Genomic DNA, 16,074 nt, shown 5'->3' with positions numbered 1-16,074 from the left:
CTCTGACCGTATCTAACACAATAACCACGTGTTATTCGTTATAAACGTGGGATTATGAATTATATTGAGAACGTCGTACATAGAAAACATGCCGTAATGTACCCTGAGTGTAAACCGTAGACGCATTCATCGTGAAGCCTGCAGCAAGGTTTGCAAATTTCGCAAAGATTAATATAAATACTAATATAAAGGTTAATAAAACATTACACTCACATCTTCTGGAGGTTCAGCAGGAACACGTTGGTACCGATCCGTTTTTTCTCGTTTGTGAAGCTGTCTGGTGTGAAATGATTCGCGCAAACATGAAAGCACAGACGATCGTGGGGAATCCCCGTGAGGGAATCCCCGCGTCAATCCTTTGGGCATATCCTTCAAAAACAAAACTCAGCCACTGCTTCTTCAACGGCTCGGATTTAGGAACATCCAAATGACTGCTGTGTTCCTTATTACATCTAAGAACAGAACACCACAATCGCTTAGACGCCATTCTACTCCAGCATATCAACAATGGCGGACTACTATGACGACGGCTGTCACAGCTTGCTCAGGGCGGGTCTTGTGTTGAAACACGGCTGTCAATCACAATAGCGGGAGGGGCGTACGATCTTATGACGTCACAATATCGAACGGCTTGATTTCAGAGATGGTCAAACATATAAGGAGATTAAAACAAAACCACTGGATGGATTTTTATCATGATAGGATGGTTGTGTACAGGCACTGCCAACAGACATTTCAGTGCAATCAACTTGTAAAAGTGCATGTACCATTATATGACCCCTTTAATAATTTATACTTCTGTAAATCTACTTTATAGTCTAATGGTTTCTTTTCCTTTTTGTATAATAAATCATTTTCATTGGCAGTTCGTGTTTTTGCATTGTTTCTTGCCGCCTCCTATTATTCTTACAGATTTTGCCATATTTTTAGTGTTACTCCTCTTGCTCCTAGACAAATCTTAGAGGGGTCGTAACACTGACAAGACCAAAATAGAGAAATGCTGGAAATGATCATGTCAACACTCTTTAAAAATGACTGTTGTGAATTAGAGACATTAAATGTTAAGCCATTAAAATCTAGAAAATTGCCTTGTTAAAAAATAAGAATGGAAAATAAAAACTGATCTTAAAAATCTGTCTAGTTTATCTCTTATCTATTTGACATGAGGTCGACCAGTGGTTGTTTTGCAAAGTTTCATGTAACATTAATCTATAGTTCTCAAAGACCCAAGGTCGGAGGAATCTAGGGGTGTGATCCTTTAGGGAAGGGTGTGTTTGTTTTGGTGATTTCAAATGTCATCATCATTGAACATCAACATTCAAACACACATCAACCAAAACACAGCATGTCGCAATCTGTGACGAAGCAGGTGAGAGCCATCACTGCCGTAAAGCGGGTTGTTAAAGCTTCCTGGGGCAGCAATTTTTGAAAATGTAATGAGCGTGGGATTTGACGTTTGGGGTCGCTGCTGAGAATGAAGATGAAGATCACTGAATAAAGTCTAGAATTTGGGTCTGTTCCTCGCAAACATACGGATTCCAAATATGTAGATTATAGCTCACAAATAAAATGTATTACTTTTGCGAATTTATGTTGCATTTTGCCGTATTTTATGGTTCTATTGTCAGTCACAGCATAGGACATTACTGAGACAACGCCTTTTGTGTCCCACGGCAAACAAAATAAAAATCACAAGGTATACAATGGTTAAACGATTACAGAAATTCTATTCATATTTCAAAACGAGTTTGCAGCAGAACAGAAGTCACAGAACAGAGCGAAATGTTATCATTTCAAATAAAGTAGATAAGAAAACTGCGTTTAATAAATGCGACTGAAAACAATGTCATTGATATGACAACTGAATACAATAGAATCAAAATATTAATGCCATGATCTTAATATTGATCAATAACGATTTGTACACATTTGTACACTTAAAACTTGCTCAATATGTAAATTGTTTACGTTTTAGTGCATGCAGTTAATATTTGAATATTGTATGTTTCAGTGTGTATGAAAACGCAAGTAAATGTATGTAGGGTTTTGTACTACTTTCTCATCTAGCCCAAACTTGGAGGTTATAAGGACATAAAACTGCTGTGACACTGGGCTGATCAGCATGCAGCCGCCAACCAACATGCTATTTCACAGAATCAAAGGATGACTCAAAGTCCTGGTTTAAATTGGATGATCAACCACTGTGTGACTCTAGAAAAGGCTTTGTGCTTTCCTCAGATAATGACTTATGGGTATGGTGAAAGCCTCTCTGGGAACCTCAGAGCCTGTATTCAGACTGTGAACGGCTGAAATGAGTAGATTATTATTAAGGAGCTATTGTCATACTTCAGGTGTGTGAAGGAGAGCTCAGGTGTGGAGGTGTATGGGAGATGTGAGGAGTTGGTCAATGTGTAACAGAGGGAGCAGCTGCTCAAGAAGCTAATGGCCATCTGTAGAGAGAGCTTGACAACTGGAGGAAGACTCATCGGATTATTTTCTATATTTATTTACACAACCAAAAAAAGACCAAAAATCATTTAAGTTTAAAATTATCCAGAAAAAGCTAATGAAGTGCATATTATATAAAAAATGGATTATCTTAAATGAATAGTTCACCCCAAAAGTGAGTTCTTTTAAAAGTGGCTATTAAAAATAGCTCATTTTACTAATGCGTTTTGACCCTTGGAATTAATACATCCCAACCTGAAGAACACTAAAAGAGGAAGAGACTGTATGGAGGCGCGTTTGATTTCACATCACAAACTAGAGGTTACATGAGTTTCAACCACATCAGTAATTTCAAGGCAGGTTAATTGAGAGTGCCATTGTAGATTAATAGCTCACTGATGCTTGAGTAGACAAAACAAGGGTGAATGTGGAGAGAAGAAGAGTGGATGAAGGGGAAAAGAGTATGTAGGCTATTAATAATGGTCTTAACTGAGATCAGAAAACATCAGAGTATTTTAATTTAATCTATGAAGTGAAAGGACAATATGCATTTTAAGACAAAAACTAGCTTATAGAATTGTATGGATAGCTATGTCAGTGTATAACATGTTGTGACAGTGTTATATCTCACATTTTAAACAATTTATCATGCAAACTGCCTAAAACATAATAATAAAATAAAATAAAGTACAAGAATAATTTAAAGGTTACTACATTTAAACTAGTCTAGATGAAATCATTCAAATAAAATTTAAAACAGAATAACAGTTTTCATTCCTTTTGGGTGGGTTTTGAGTCAGTTTTGGGCTGGAAATATCTTTGGGACCTGGCAACCCTGACAAAATAAGATAGTTTGAAAAAGATATATATAATTTTTTTACTTTCAGTGTATGGACAGAATGGTTGAAACATTCTTCAGGAAAGTAAGAAGGAAGTCATGCAGCTTTGGAACAACACGAGGAAGTGAGAAAATGTTGTCAATGTGAAGTCTGTGAAGGGGAGGAAATTGTGATATCTATTAGTACGTCTATTTGTGTGTCCATTAATTTCAGTGACTGGCCAGAATGAAAAAAAAAAAAATTGGAGAAAATATATTAAATCCTGTTTGCGAAAGAAGAGGGGAAGAACAGAGCATGTCTGGGCTCTCAGTGGAGGTGGTGATGATGAAGCAATGACTCCCTAGGTGAGAGTGGTATTGACCTATCAGTGTCTATGATGGCTTTATCGGCCTTTCTAGTTGTGTTAGCACCTTCATACTTGGGCTGAATGTGTCCTGTTCCAACAGAAAGTCATAAATACACAATTCCTTGACACATGACCCATTTCAAGCAAGTGTTACACAATGGTAGATATCAAAATACAAGTGCAACATACAACCTGACAGGCTGATTACAGTACAACCCTAACCATGCTCTAACATGCACTTTGTTAGCATGTATTTTTGCAGATAATAATATGAGAAAATTATTCATTGTAAATATTTTAATCAGTTGCTATAAAATGTGCTATCTTTGCTCATGAGCAGTTCTGGGCACAGACATTTTGAGCAAATCACCTGAACTCTAAATGTGACCAATCACACCACAAGAACCCACATTTCCAAGGGGAAAAGAAATAAATGTTCCTTGAATATATATCTTCAAAATACAAAATGAGTATTATAACATCTACCAGCATGGGTAAAATGGGCAATGCTAACCAGGCAAACCTTGACCCCTCAAAAAACATAGAAATAAGTCCTGTCTGAGAGTATTGCATAAGTCTAGGTCTTGAGAGAGGTCATCTACGACAGGATTTATGTATTTAATACAGACGCGTTAAGGCTTTCAGCACAGGCTCATCCGATAAGAATAATGGAAATATCAGGGAAAACAGCCTGAAGGGTACAGAGAGACTAAACGCATCAATGTGATCGTGGGAAGTGCGGGATGAAAAATGATGTATTGCTGAGGTTATAATCATCCATGAAAGGGTAGACTGTGCCTATCCCAGTCACAAGGGCTCAAAGGCCAAATGTAAGGAGCTTTGGATAGGATATGAGATTTGGTGTAAATAGTGTATGAATGGTGTATGACACTCGTTCACATTCTCATATAGGAAGAACTGCTGTCAACAAGGAAGATCAAGTGTTCCCTCAACCACTCTATGGTTTTTAGAAATGATTGCTCATTCTTTAAGATCTAGGTCAATGGGATTATGAATAAATTTTTCATTGCACATGTCAGAACAAAAGCGCTTGAATCATAAAAGAAGGAAATACGAGTTTCTCCGCAGTACACTTGAGGATAGATCCAAGTGATTTTGGGAAACCTGATGCACAGGAACAGAGCAGAATAAATTAATACTCACCCACGATTTCGCTGGATTCCTTGTTGTAAAGTTTCTTATTCCAGTACAGCATTCTCAGAAAAGGAAATGAGGTCAGCAGCACCAGACAGATTCCCAGGAACATGTAACCCGTAAAGGACGCAAAGTCAATCCCCTAGAGGAACAAGAGGGTGGGTTAATTTTCACCCTTTTAAAATGCGACTACAGTGAACTTGTGCAGTTAATTTGCTGCGGTATTTCATGAAATATATTCTAAAGCACTAAGTAGAGATCACATCCACTTTACTGGCTCTCCATATAATGTGGATGGAGGCCTTGATTACATTTCATCAACAGAATCATATTCCCCATTTAATGCTTGCATCTTGATGCATTTAAACACTTATATAAGATTTAAATGAGCACCTGCATGAGGCATAAATCCTCTTAAAATGCACTTGACTATTTATTAATTATCATTCATATCAAGAGCATACAGCCCTCTCTGCTAAACATCTAGCTTCAGATGATATTTCCTTGCCTGTGCACCCACCCCATCTCTCATTATAACCAGATGGCATCACATTTTAAAATGCCACCACTGATAGAGATGTGTTAAATAGATCTGTGTGGCCTGAAATCTAATCCTACGACTTATCTCCCAATATACGGCTGGTGTATGACCCATTGTAGTGAGGTATTTATGGTTGTTTACGCAATTACATATTTGTATACAAGCAGTACAAGGATATTTTACAGAGAGAGAGAGAGAGAGAGAGAGAGAAAGGAGATCTGACACAAAGGGAAGTTGTAACAGGGCTATTCTGACACAAAATATAAAGTCACAAATGCTTGTTTTTGTATGTTGGTTTAAAAAAAAAAAACTTTTTAAAATCCTCTTAAAGGGATACTCCACTTTTTTCGGAAATATGCTCATTTTACAACTCCCCCAGAGTTAAACAGATGAGTTTTACCGTTTTAGAATCCATTCAGCCGAACTCCGGGTCTGACGGTACCACTTTTAGCATAGCTTAGCACAGATCACTGATTCTGATGAGTCCAGTAGCATTTCTTTCAAAATGACCAAAGAGTTTCAATATTTTTCCTATTTAAAACTTGACTCTTCTGTAGTTAAACCGTGTACTAAGATCGACGGAAAATGAAAAGTTGCGATTTTCTAAGCCTATATGGCTAGGAACTACTCTCATTCCGGCGTAATAATCAAGGAACTGTGCGGCTGTATCATGAGTGCAGCAGGCGTAGTGATATGATGCAGCGCCTGAAAATAGGTCTAATAGGTTAGACAAACTTAGTCCCGGTCACGTTGGAAGAAGTTACCGAGCTAGCTGGGGACTATTTTTAGGCGCTGCGTCATATCACTACGCCTGCTGCACCCATGGTACGGCCGCACAGTTTCTTGATTATTACACCGGAATGAGAGTAGTTCCTAGCCATATAGGCTTAGAAAATCGCAACTTTTAATTTTCCGTCGATCTTAGTACACGGTTTAACTACAGAAGAGTCAAGTTTTAAATAGGAAAAATATTGAAACTCTTTGGTCATTTTGAAAGAAATGCTACTGGACTCGTCTGAATCAATGATCAATGCTAAGCTATGCTAAAAGTGGTACCGCCAGACCCGGAGTTCGGCTGAATGGATTCTAAAACGGTAAAACTCATCTGTTTAACTCTGGGGGAGTTGTAAAATGAGCATATTTCCGAAAAAAGTGGAGTATCCCTTTAAGTTACCATTATATAGAAATTATTTTTAAAACAAAAACATGATTGAAAGGATGTAGTTATATATCATCATATCATGTTTTATATATTGCAATTCAATATAATTTATTAATGAATTATTTGTAAGTCAGAACAATGATTTGTATATATCGGTATAACGTCCTAAAGCAGCTCAAGGTACTACCTCCACCCTAAAAACAAAACCATGATTAAAAGGATAAACATGGTCTTGTATGATTTAGAAAAATACAAAATTAAGATCCGAGCAAACAAACAACATGTCTAATCTCAGATGCCAGACAAACGTGAATGGAGACAAAAAGACATGAGACTGGTATACAGTGACCTCTACAGGAGATCAAGAGAGAGAGAGAGAGAGAGAGAGAGAGAGAGAGAGAGAGAGAGAGAGAGAGAGAGAGAGAGAGAGAGAGAGAGAGAGAGAGAGAGAGAGAGAGAGAGAGAGAGAGAGAGAGAGAGAGAGAGGCTGAAAAGACGGACAGGGCAAATTAGAGGATCACTGAAAGACGATGGGAAAAACACATAAAACATTTTTTTTAAACAAAATTCATTTATCATTTTCACGTTATCATTCGTGAAAAAAAAATCATTCTTTTGAATGGGATCTTTTTAATTGAACTGTTAATACGCTTAGAAAAAGTCTGAACTATTTGTTCAATGTTGATTCAACCTGATCCGGTCCTTCAACTGTTCAAGAATCTATCTGATCCGGTCCTTAAATTCAACTTATTGACTCAGTGATCCAGTCGTATAATTTTCAGCATTTCAGAGGTTTGAAACGACATGAGGGTAAGTAAATTATACAGAATTTTCATTTTTGGGTGAATTATCACTTTAAGATTCAAATGAATGAAATATTGGAAGTTTCATTAAAAACAAAAAAGTATATATATATATATATATATATATATTTCTTTCTTTCTTTCTTAACTGAACATATTCCATCATAAATTAAAAACTATTTCAGCGATAGTTCATTCTTAATTTAATACATCTAAAGGCCAAGAGCTTTATGATGTCTGAACCTACTCAAAATAAGAGGTATCCTCAGATTCGCTCAGGCTATCTGGGCTTGTGGGGATCTGTCGATAACATTTCATTAAAGCGGTCCTCTGCTTTATTCCTCGTGGACTTCCTGTGCTGTTGAGCTGAATGTAAATGTAAATGAATGCCCTATCATACAGAGTAGATGCATAAGTCCTCATTACTTTGTCAGTAATTCAGTTGCAGATAATAGGCAGTGTTTGTGAATATTTCTTTGTAAATTCTCTTTTGTCCGACAGGCATGTTGTGATAATGACTTAGACATGTGTAAATGAGACCTCCCCTCACTCTATTTCTGTTGTCACTGTCCCACTTTTATCAGCCAAGAAAATAACTTCAAAAGGCAATGGAAGTGGGAGAGAAGAGGGAATGAGAAATAACTATGCAAAAAGACCTTCACTGTTGGCGCTAGATGATTAGTGAGCAGTCAGGGGCCACCTTCAGACTAGAGTCCGCCAAAGCCTGTCTGCCTGGGGCCTGGAGAAGTGCTGATTGACAGCTGAGATTTCTGAGAGTGTGACTGACAGCCCAGTAGATGCCAAAGAGAGAGCGACAGCAGGGTGTACAAGATGTCTCCTCAACGACCCTGAAACACTCCTTATGCCCAGCCACAAATGTCTGATCCACAGAGAGCTCCACAGATGGATGCTTGACTGACCAAATGGCAACATCCCCGCTGTAGTGATCCTGTCGAGACCGATGGGGGGGGGGGGGGGGGGGGGGCATTTCGACTCGCACAGCCCAAACAAACAGAAAAAAACAAACAAATAAACAAAGAGGCCACAAGTACAAGATGTTCCGCCATGACTGACTGCTGCCTTGGAAATGTAGGGGATTTAAAAGTTGTGATTTCTTGGCTTTTAAAATACTTTAAAAGTCACGCCATAATTTCCCAGTCGCTTTCCATTTTCCTCTCTCTATTTAACATCCTACTTTAATAATCTTCAAAAAAAACAAAAAAACATCTAAGTTGAAAAGGGGCCTTGTCCACACTAATACGTTTTCGTTTGAAACCGCATCTTTTTCTCTCCGTTTTGGCCTTACGTCCACACTGAGACGGCGGTTTTATTAATGAAAACAAAGCTTTTTGAAAACGCTCTCCAAAGCCGATAAATTTGAAAACGCTGTTTTCTCGCTGTAGTGTGGACTGTCAAAACGGAGGTATTTAAAAACGATGACGTAAGTTTAGTCATGTGACGCATATTGTACCAATAGATATTCATGTTTATACCGGTATTGTGCCTGTTATGTGCTATTCACTTTCACACTGTTGCTAAAATATGTTACTTTGTACACTATTCATATCACAGGCTTACAAAGATGACAGAAAATGTACTCACATTTGCTGTCCTGCGGCAATACAAGCACAGTTGCGTTTTAGACCTAACATAATGGTGACTGAGTGTGACCTGGACGCATCAGTTTATGGTGAGATATTTTGCTAAATAAAATGATCCTGCCAGAAGAATTGCGCGATGACTATATTATTTATTTTTCCGTCTGTATGATCTCAGTGAGCTTTTGTGAGGTTTTACGCATGTGCAGTAAGGTGTATTTATCATTTTCAGGTATTTTCCAAAGGTTTCTCATTCACACTGAAACGTCGGAAAACGTCGGAAAACGTCAGAAAACGCCTGAAACGCTAGTGTGGACGGAGAGCGTTTTTAAACAAAAACGCCAATTTCAAATGTATCTGGATTAATGTAGACAGCCTAAATTTGGTCAGTCATGCTGTCATTGATCATTTGCTTTAAACTGATCATATACTGTATATTCTTTTTTTCTAAAAATGTATGTTATTCACTATGGACACATTAAATTGATCTATTCTTCAAGGAATCTTGAGGGGGAAAGTATTACATTTTCCACAAAATATTTAAGCAGCACAACCAAGTATTACTGTTTTTACTGTATTTCAGATCAAATAAATGCAGCATTGGTCAGCTTTAGAGCCTTCTCATAGAAACATTAAACCAATCTTACCAACACCAAACTTTTGAAAGGTAGTGTACAGTATATATGTTGCATGACATCCCTTTTCCAGATATTACTGGTCTTATATACTGGTCTTAAAACATTATATGTCTTTTGTAAGTCAAGGTGTTTTATAACATCTTTTGAGGTTGATTAGTAAAGCACATTTCTAGCACTGTGCTTTTTATTAAGCTATATGGCACCATGTCATCCATCTATTTGTATGGCAGAGCTTCGATTCAGATTACTGAGGCTCTAAAGATGCTGAGGCTGATTGGAGCTTAATAAACGGATTAAGTGACTCCTGGAGAATGTGATGGCTTCACTAGACTCAAATAAAATCCACGTCTATACACAAGCATTCAGACATGAGCCAAAAAACTGCACACCCTCATTCATTTACATAATGTACTGCAGAGAACAACAGTATACACAGCATGTTCAAAGCTATTCAAATTCACAAGAACAAAACAAAAGCATAAAATAAAATCATGTGATATGATACCTCAAGATACTAAGTGTCAGGTACAGTAAAAAGAACATTCAATAATAATAATAAAAAAAAGCTTTAAAGAACTTTTAATCTTAAACATAGGATCAATAAACTACATTACACCAGCTCACCCACATACACTAAAAGCACCTGTTTGCACAAGCTTAAATATATTTTTGGATCATACAGTCACTCCACAGAAAGCCTAGTTTCATCGACTCCTACCTCGATTGCATCAGGAACTCGTGTCCTCAGACACACACACACACACACACATGTGAAACCCAGAAAAGTGTTTCATAATGCCGGGAATCTCTCTTAGTAATGCCATAAAAGTGTTTTTGATTGACATGTAAGACCCAGCTAAATAGGTACCAAATCAATGCACAAAGCAATCAACAGATAAGCAAACAGCATGTATTGAATTATGTGCGTGTGTGTGTGTGTGTGTGTGTGTGTGTGTGTGTGTGTGTGTGTGTGTGTGTGTGTGTGTGTGTGTGTGTGTGTGTGTGTGTGTGTGTGTGTGTGTGTGTGTGTGTGTGTGTGTGTGTGTGTGTGTGTGAGTTTTTGCACATGAAGTTGTATCTCCATTCATCATCTGCATGTTGTCAACACAAACAGAAGCCCTCTCAAATATAAACAAATCTGGCCCATGTAACACAGAGATAACACAAACCACTGCATCCATGTCAATAATTACAGCAGATGCAATCTCTCCCAACGGAACAGAATGGATGAACCTGTCCAGCACTACACACGTGTATCATCACAGCCCTCCTCTGTGCATCTGCTACAGGAGCATATTCATCACCGAACGTCGTGACAGAAACCCAAAATTATGTTTAGAAAGTATAGGAAATTTAGAGCAGGGGGCTTCAGTGCATTTGATGGGTTCTGCCCTCCAGAGATTTAGGCCTGTCAGAAATGTAAGTTTATGGCTATTGGGTTTTTTACAAACTTCCCACTGTCAATTGCAACCCAGCAGGAAATGACCTTGATGTGGAAAATGTAACCTGAGCATTAATACCGCTGCATCATCCAGTGCAACAGCCAGTTTGACAGGCAAGGACAATGTTTCTACTGAGCCACAAATTAACTCAAACCCCACAGCGATTTCAGCTCTGAAAGCTAGCTGATGAAACAACAATTTAAACCAGGCACCCTTCTGTCACCGATGGAAGAGTGTGAGGAATAACTACATTTAAAACTGTGATGGCAAATATTGAACTTCTCATGAAATATTCAAAGACACCCTCATTGATGGTTTTTAATGGATTTAATGACTTTTCTTACTAAGAGTCCATTAACACTTTACAATAAGGTTCAGTTTGTTAATGTTAGTTCAATGTATTGGGTATTGCCTAACAATGAATGAACAAAACTTTTACAGCATTTGTTAGCCTAGGTTAATGTTAATTTCTGCATATACTAATACAAATGTAACATCTGAACTTCATTTTAGCTAACATTAGTTAATAAACAAACATGAATGAACAGTGAACATTACCTAGATTAATAAATGCTCTATAAAACTGTCATTTATAGCTTCCATCCACTTTTGACACTGTTCTGTTATCGACAAAGTGAAAATGTTCATTGTTTTTTTGTTTTTTAAGTGTGTGAAATTTGCTGTCTCAATGAGTTTTTTTTGTTTTTTATCAGCCTTTACCGATAAAATTTCAATACATTTTGTGTATATCACAAATTATCTATTTTTCACATCCCATATTTCCTCAACTGGAATGGAGAGAGTAATGAGACAACTGAAAATGATCAGCTTTCTGCTTACTATTCATTATCATAATAATTTATTATGATTAAATGAGGAAATATCAGAAAACAAAAACAAAATGTCAAGCCAGTTGCAGTTTGATGTGGCCAAAAAAACAGGGATTAAATACTAAATGTTTTTCATATCATTTTGTTTGAGCAAATATGGTCAATATTAGTTTAAGAGAGGTCTCCTTTCCAAAAGGTGTCTTCTAACAAGTAATTGTTAGAAGACAATCTAATACGACAGCGTGTTCCAGGTCCTGCCAATATCCAGCAACTTCGCACAGCCATTGAAGAGGAGTGGACCAACATTCCACAGGCCACAATCAACAACCTTTTTTTTTTTCTTTTTTTTTTCAGGGGATCCCCTAAGGCACACCTGTGCAATAATCATACTGTCTAATCAGCATCTTGATATGCCACACCTGTGAGGTGGATGGATTATCTCGGCAAAGGAGAAGTGCTCACTAACACAGATTTAGACAGATTTGTGAACAATATTTGAGAGAAATAGGCCTTTTGTGTACATAGAAAAAAAAAGTCTTAGATCTTTGAGTTCGGCTCATGAAAAATGGGGGCAAAAACAAAAGTGTTGCGTTTATAATTTTGTTCAGTGTGGATAGGATATATCCAGAATTAATTAGTGTTTTTTAAACAAAGCAATTGAGTGAATGATTCATTGCCGCCATAAGCATGACGTGATGAGTGCTAGATTGGACTGTCTATATCTTATCAAGAAAGACAGTACCATCCTATCCTGATCCTAATGGAAATTGGAATGCAATACAACGAATGCAACAGTCCACGAGCGTTCATTTGGTTTAGGTGAAAATGAGCCCCAAACAATTTGTAATCTTTTGCTTTGACTTCTTTTGGGGCGCTCAAGCCAAAACAGAGCGTTCAGACCAGGCGAAAACCCATTACTCACAACTGTCATGGAAGCAGGGCAATATTACATATTAGAAAAGTCCTCTCTTTACCTTTGCATGACCCTTCAAGCCACCCTTGAGATTCTCTTTAAAACACACTTAAAACGTGAAGAAGCACTCAATTAAAATAGGTAATTGTATGTGCATCACACACTAATTCATCCATCTCTATCAAAAACTGTGATGGGGTTGGAAATCAATTTGGCTGACATGATGTTTATATGGCATAAAAATGTATGGCTCCAAATAGACTGAGGTTTTTTAGTTGTTCTTTTGGCGTGTAGCTTTTTAAATAGACTGTCAGAAAAAGATGGATCTCCTATACTTTTATAGCCACCCTCTTTCCGCTCGCTTTCTCTTTTGCACTGATACACACACACACACACACGGTTTTGTGTCTTGGTAGTGTGTGACAGAAAGAGCTGCAGGGAAGAGTGGCTCCAAAGAGAGCATCTTTAATCAGCATCTGGCGCTGGAGATGAAAGAGCTCTATCTTGTCCTCTGTGTCTCATTCTGGGCTTTAGCTGGACACTAACACTTACTTACTAACACACACTTTGGGCCCATTTACAAATCGAACGCAAGACAGAAAACTGGGAGTTATGGTCGTTTTCACGTAAAACTTGTTTGAATAATAGTTTAGCAACCAAATGTTACATGGCAAACATGGAAACATTTTGATTCTTGACGAATGAGAGAGGTGAGCTCAATGTCGTTTCAGTTTCGTTTCAGCTTTAAATAAATTTGTTGTGGCTTGACGATTGTATGTTGTTTATAATGAATGCCACTTTAGCCTAATTTGTGTTTAATTATATAGTTTAATATATAATTATGACCGCTGCTAGCGTAGCTAGCGAAAGCGGTCATATAGGGATTGTCAAAGTTTTTTTTTTTTTTTTTTTTGTCAATCTACTGAATTTTCCGTCAACGATACCAGGGACACCGAAACACCGGGGAACATGAAATTTGGTGAGCATGTAGCCCCACTAGACTTTTACGGAAAAATTTCGTTTGGTCCCCGGGGGCCACTCCCCCCCCCCCCCCCCACGCTGGGCCCCCCCAAACCCAAAAAATGCAGTTTTTCCTAAATAACTACCTGAACCGTGGCACCGAGGATGAAGAAATTTGCAAAGTATGTTGGTCTTAAGGGCCCACATCAACCTAGCCCATAATCGATTGTCAAAGTTTTTTTGTTTTTTTTTCCCGTCAATCTACTGAATTTTCCGTCAACGATACCAGGGACACCGAAACACCGGGGAACATGAAATTTGGTGGGCATGTAGCCCCACTAGACTTTTACGGAAAAATTTCGTTTGGTCCCCGGGGGCCACTCCCCCCCCCCCACGCTGGGCCCCCCCAAACCCAAAAAATGCAGTTTTTCCTAAATAACTACCTGAACCGTGGCACCGAGGATGAAGAAATTTGCAAAGTATGTTGGTCTTAAGGGCCCACATCAACCTAGCCCATAATCGATTGTCAAAGTTTTTTTGTTTTTTTTTCCCGTCAATCTACTGAATTTTCCGTCAACGATACCAGGGACACCGAAACACCGGGGAACATGAAATTTGGTGGGCATGTAGCCCCACTAGACTTTTACGGAAAAATTTCGTTTGGTCCCCGGGGGCCACTCCCCCCCCGCGCTGGGCCCCCCCAAACCCAAAAAATTCAGTTTTTCCTAAATAACTACTTGAACCGTGGAACCGAGGATGAAGACATTTTTATGGTATGTTGGTCTTAAGGGCCCACATTAACCTAGCCCATAATCACTCATTTGTGATTTGCGCCCCTCCCATAAAAAATGAAAATGCAATATTATTCTGCTTTAATCGCCCCTATCTTCAGTGGAGATGTTCAGAACTGCACCATATTTCATGTGTATGATTAACTTGACATCCTCTGGGGGTATGCTAAGTTTCGTAGAATTTCATCCATGGGGGGTATAAAATAAATTCATTTATGTGCACATTTAGTGACTGTACACTCATCGGCCTGTAGATGGTGCTGTTGAGCGAAGGGTTGCTGGTTTAGGATGATACTGTCACACACACACACATGCAGGAATACAAACAAACGCAAGCATGCACACACACTGACATCCACACGCACAGACACACACCCATACACACACATACAAATCCACATGCACAGACACACACACACAAACACACATGCGCACACACAAACACACACACATACATCTCTTCCATGAGCACCTAAACTCATAAAAAAAAAAAAAAAAAAAAAAAAAAAAACCTTTCCCTTAAAATCCCACTTATCATGCTTATGCTACTCTGAATAATGCCTGAACTTCGTATTCTGAACACTTCTTGCGTTGTTGTTGTCTTTTGCCTCTTCATGATGACTCGCTTAATTTAGTCCTGATTTGTAAGTCGCTTTGGATAAAAGCGTCTGCTAAATGACTAAATGTAAATGTAAATGTAAATACACACACACACAGACAGACATGCACATACTACTACTTTTTTTAGGTATATACATAAACACGCAATACAGCCAAATTGCTCCACGTAATTTATTTTTGTGGAAAGCCAGTGCAGGCCTGAGCGGCGGTCATATTTTGTACCGCCATGCATGCGGTACATCTAGTTTTATAGCAACTTATTTTTCATTCTTGTTCTATTCTGAATACAGTTAAATTTAAAGGATTTGTTGTGGAGTGAGGGAAACTAAAATAGCCTATAGTGTTTATAATGTTTGTAAATGTATCGTTTTATTTACCGGTTTTTAATGAACAATAATTGTTTGCAACTACGAGGTTAACAGGTGTTTTTGGAGTAAGATCAATTTCTCTTTCATGAGATACTTCCTCTTCTTGGCCGGGATACGTTTCTCCATGTCGCAAATTGTATAGGAGCAAGGCTTCTAAACCGTGAATCTTTAGGGGCGTGATATTTAAATGATGACTGTTTACAGCCACCACATTAATCAACGTATCATCATTCGTACAATGGGATTGGCAATCATACGTGAACCCTGTCGTAAGATGATTTCTGCACACTATACACTAACACATTCACATGCACTAGCACACATGGCTTTTAAACTTTTTTGTTCTAAGAGGTTACTGTGAATGAAGATGGTTTCTAGGGTGTTTTGGGTAGTTGCTTACAGGCAATGTCAAGTCTCTATGATGTTCTATTCCCTTGATCTATTCTCAGTGCAATTTCAATGCAAATCTATGGGAATTTCTTTGTCTGTTTTATTGTAAATCACCAGGTCTGATTAGAAAAGCAATAGCGCACTTCAACAAGCTGCATGATTTAGGCCAGGAGTATGCTTTATGCAAATGTTAGGCCAAAGCACTGCAAGAGCACAGATCCATTTCACA

The 16,074-nt window shown here is 38.2% G+C and overlaps 1 protein-coding gene across 1 annotated transcript in view; it reads right to left on the bottom strand.

Annotated features, from left to right (window-relative positions):
* Nucleotides 1-16,074, bottom strand: part of oca2 (oculocutaneous albinism II) — an 85,565-nt gene that overhangs the window by 39,945 nt on the left and 29,546 nt on the right. The window contains exon 15 of the mRNA XM_084424957.1: nt 4,798-4,930. Within this exon, the coding sequence (XP_084281083.1) occupies nt 4,798-4,930 (133 nt within the window). The remainder of the gene's footprint in view (nt 1-4,797; nt 4,931-16,074) is intronic.

The sequence above is a fragment of the Rutilus rutilus genome, assembly GCF_951802725.1.
Source record: "Rutilus rutilus genome assembly, chromosome: 12".
In the NCBI taxonomy this organism is placed as follows: domain Eukaryota; kingdom Metazoa; phylum Chordata; class Actinopteri; order Cypriniformes; family Leuciscidae; genus Rutilus; species Rutilus rutilus.
The sequence above is the reverse complement of the archived record's forward strand: the minus strand, read 5'-3'. Positions and strand labels throughout refer to the sequence as shown.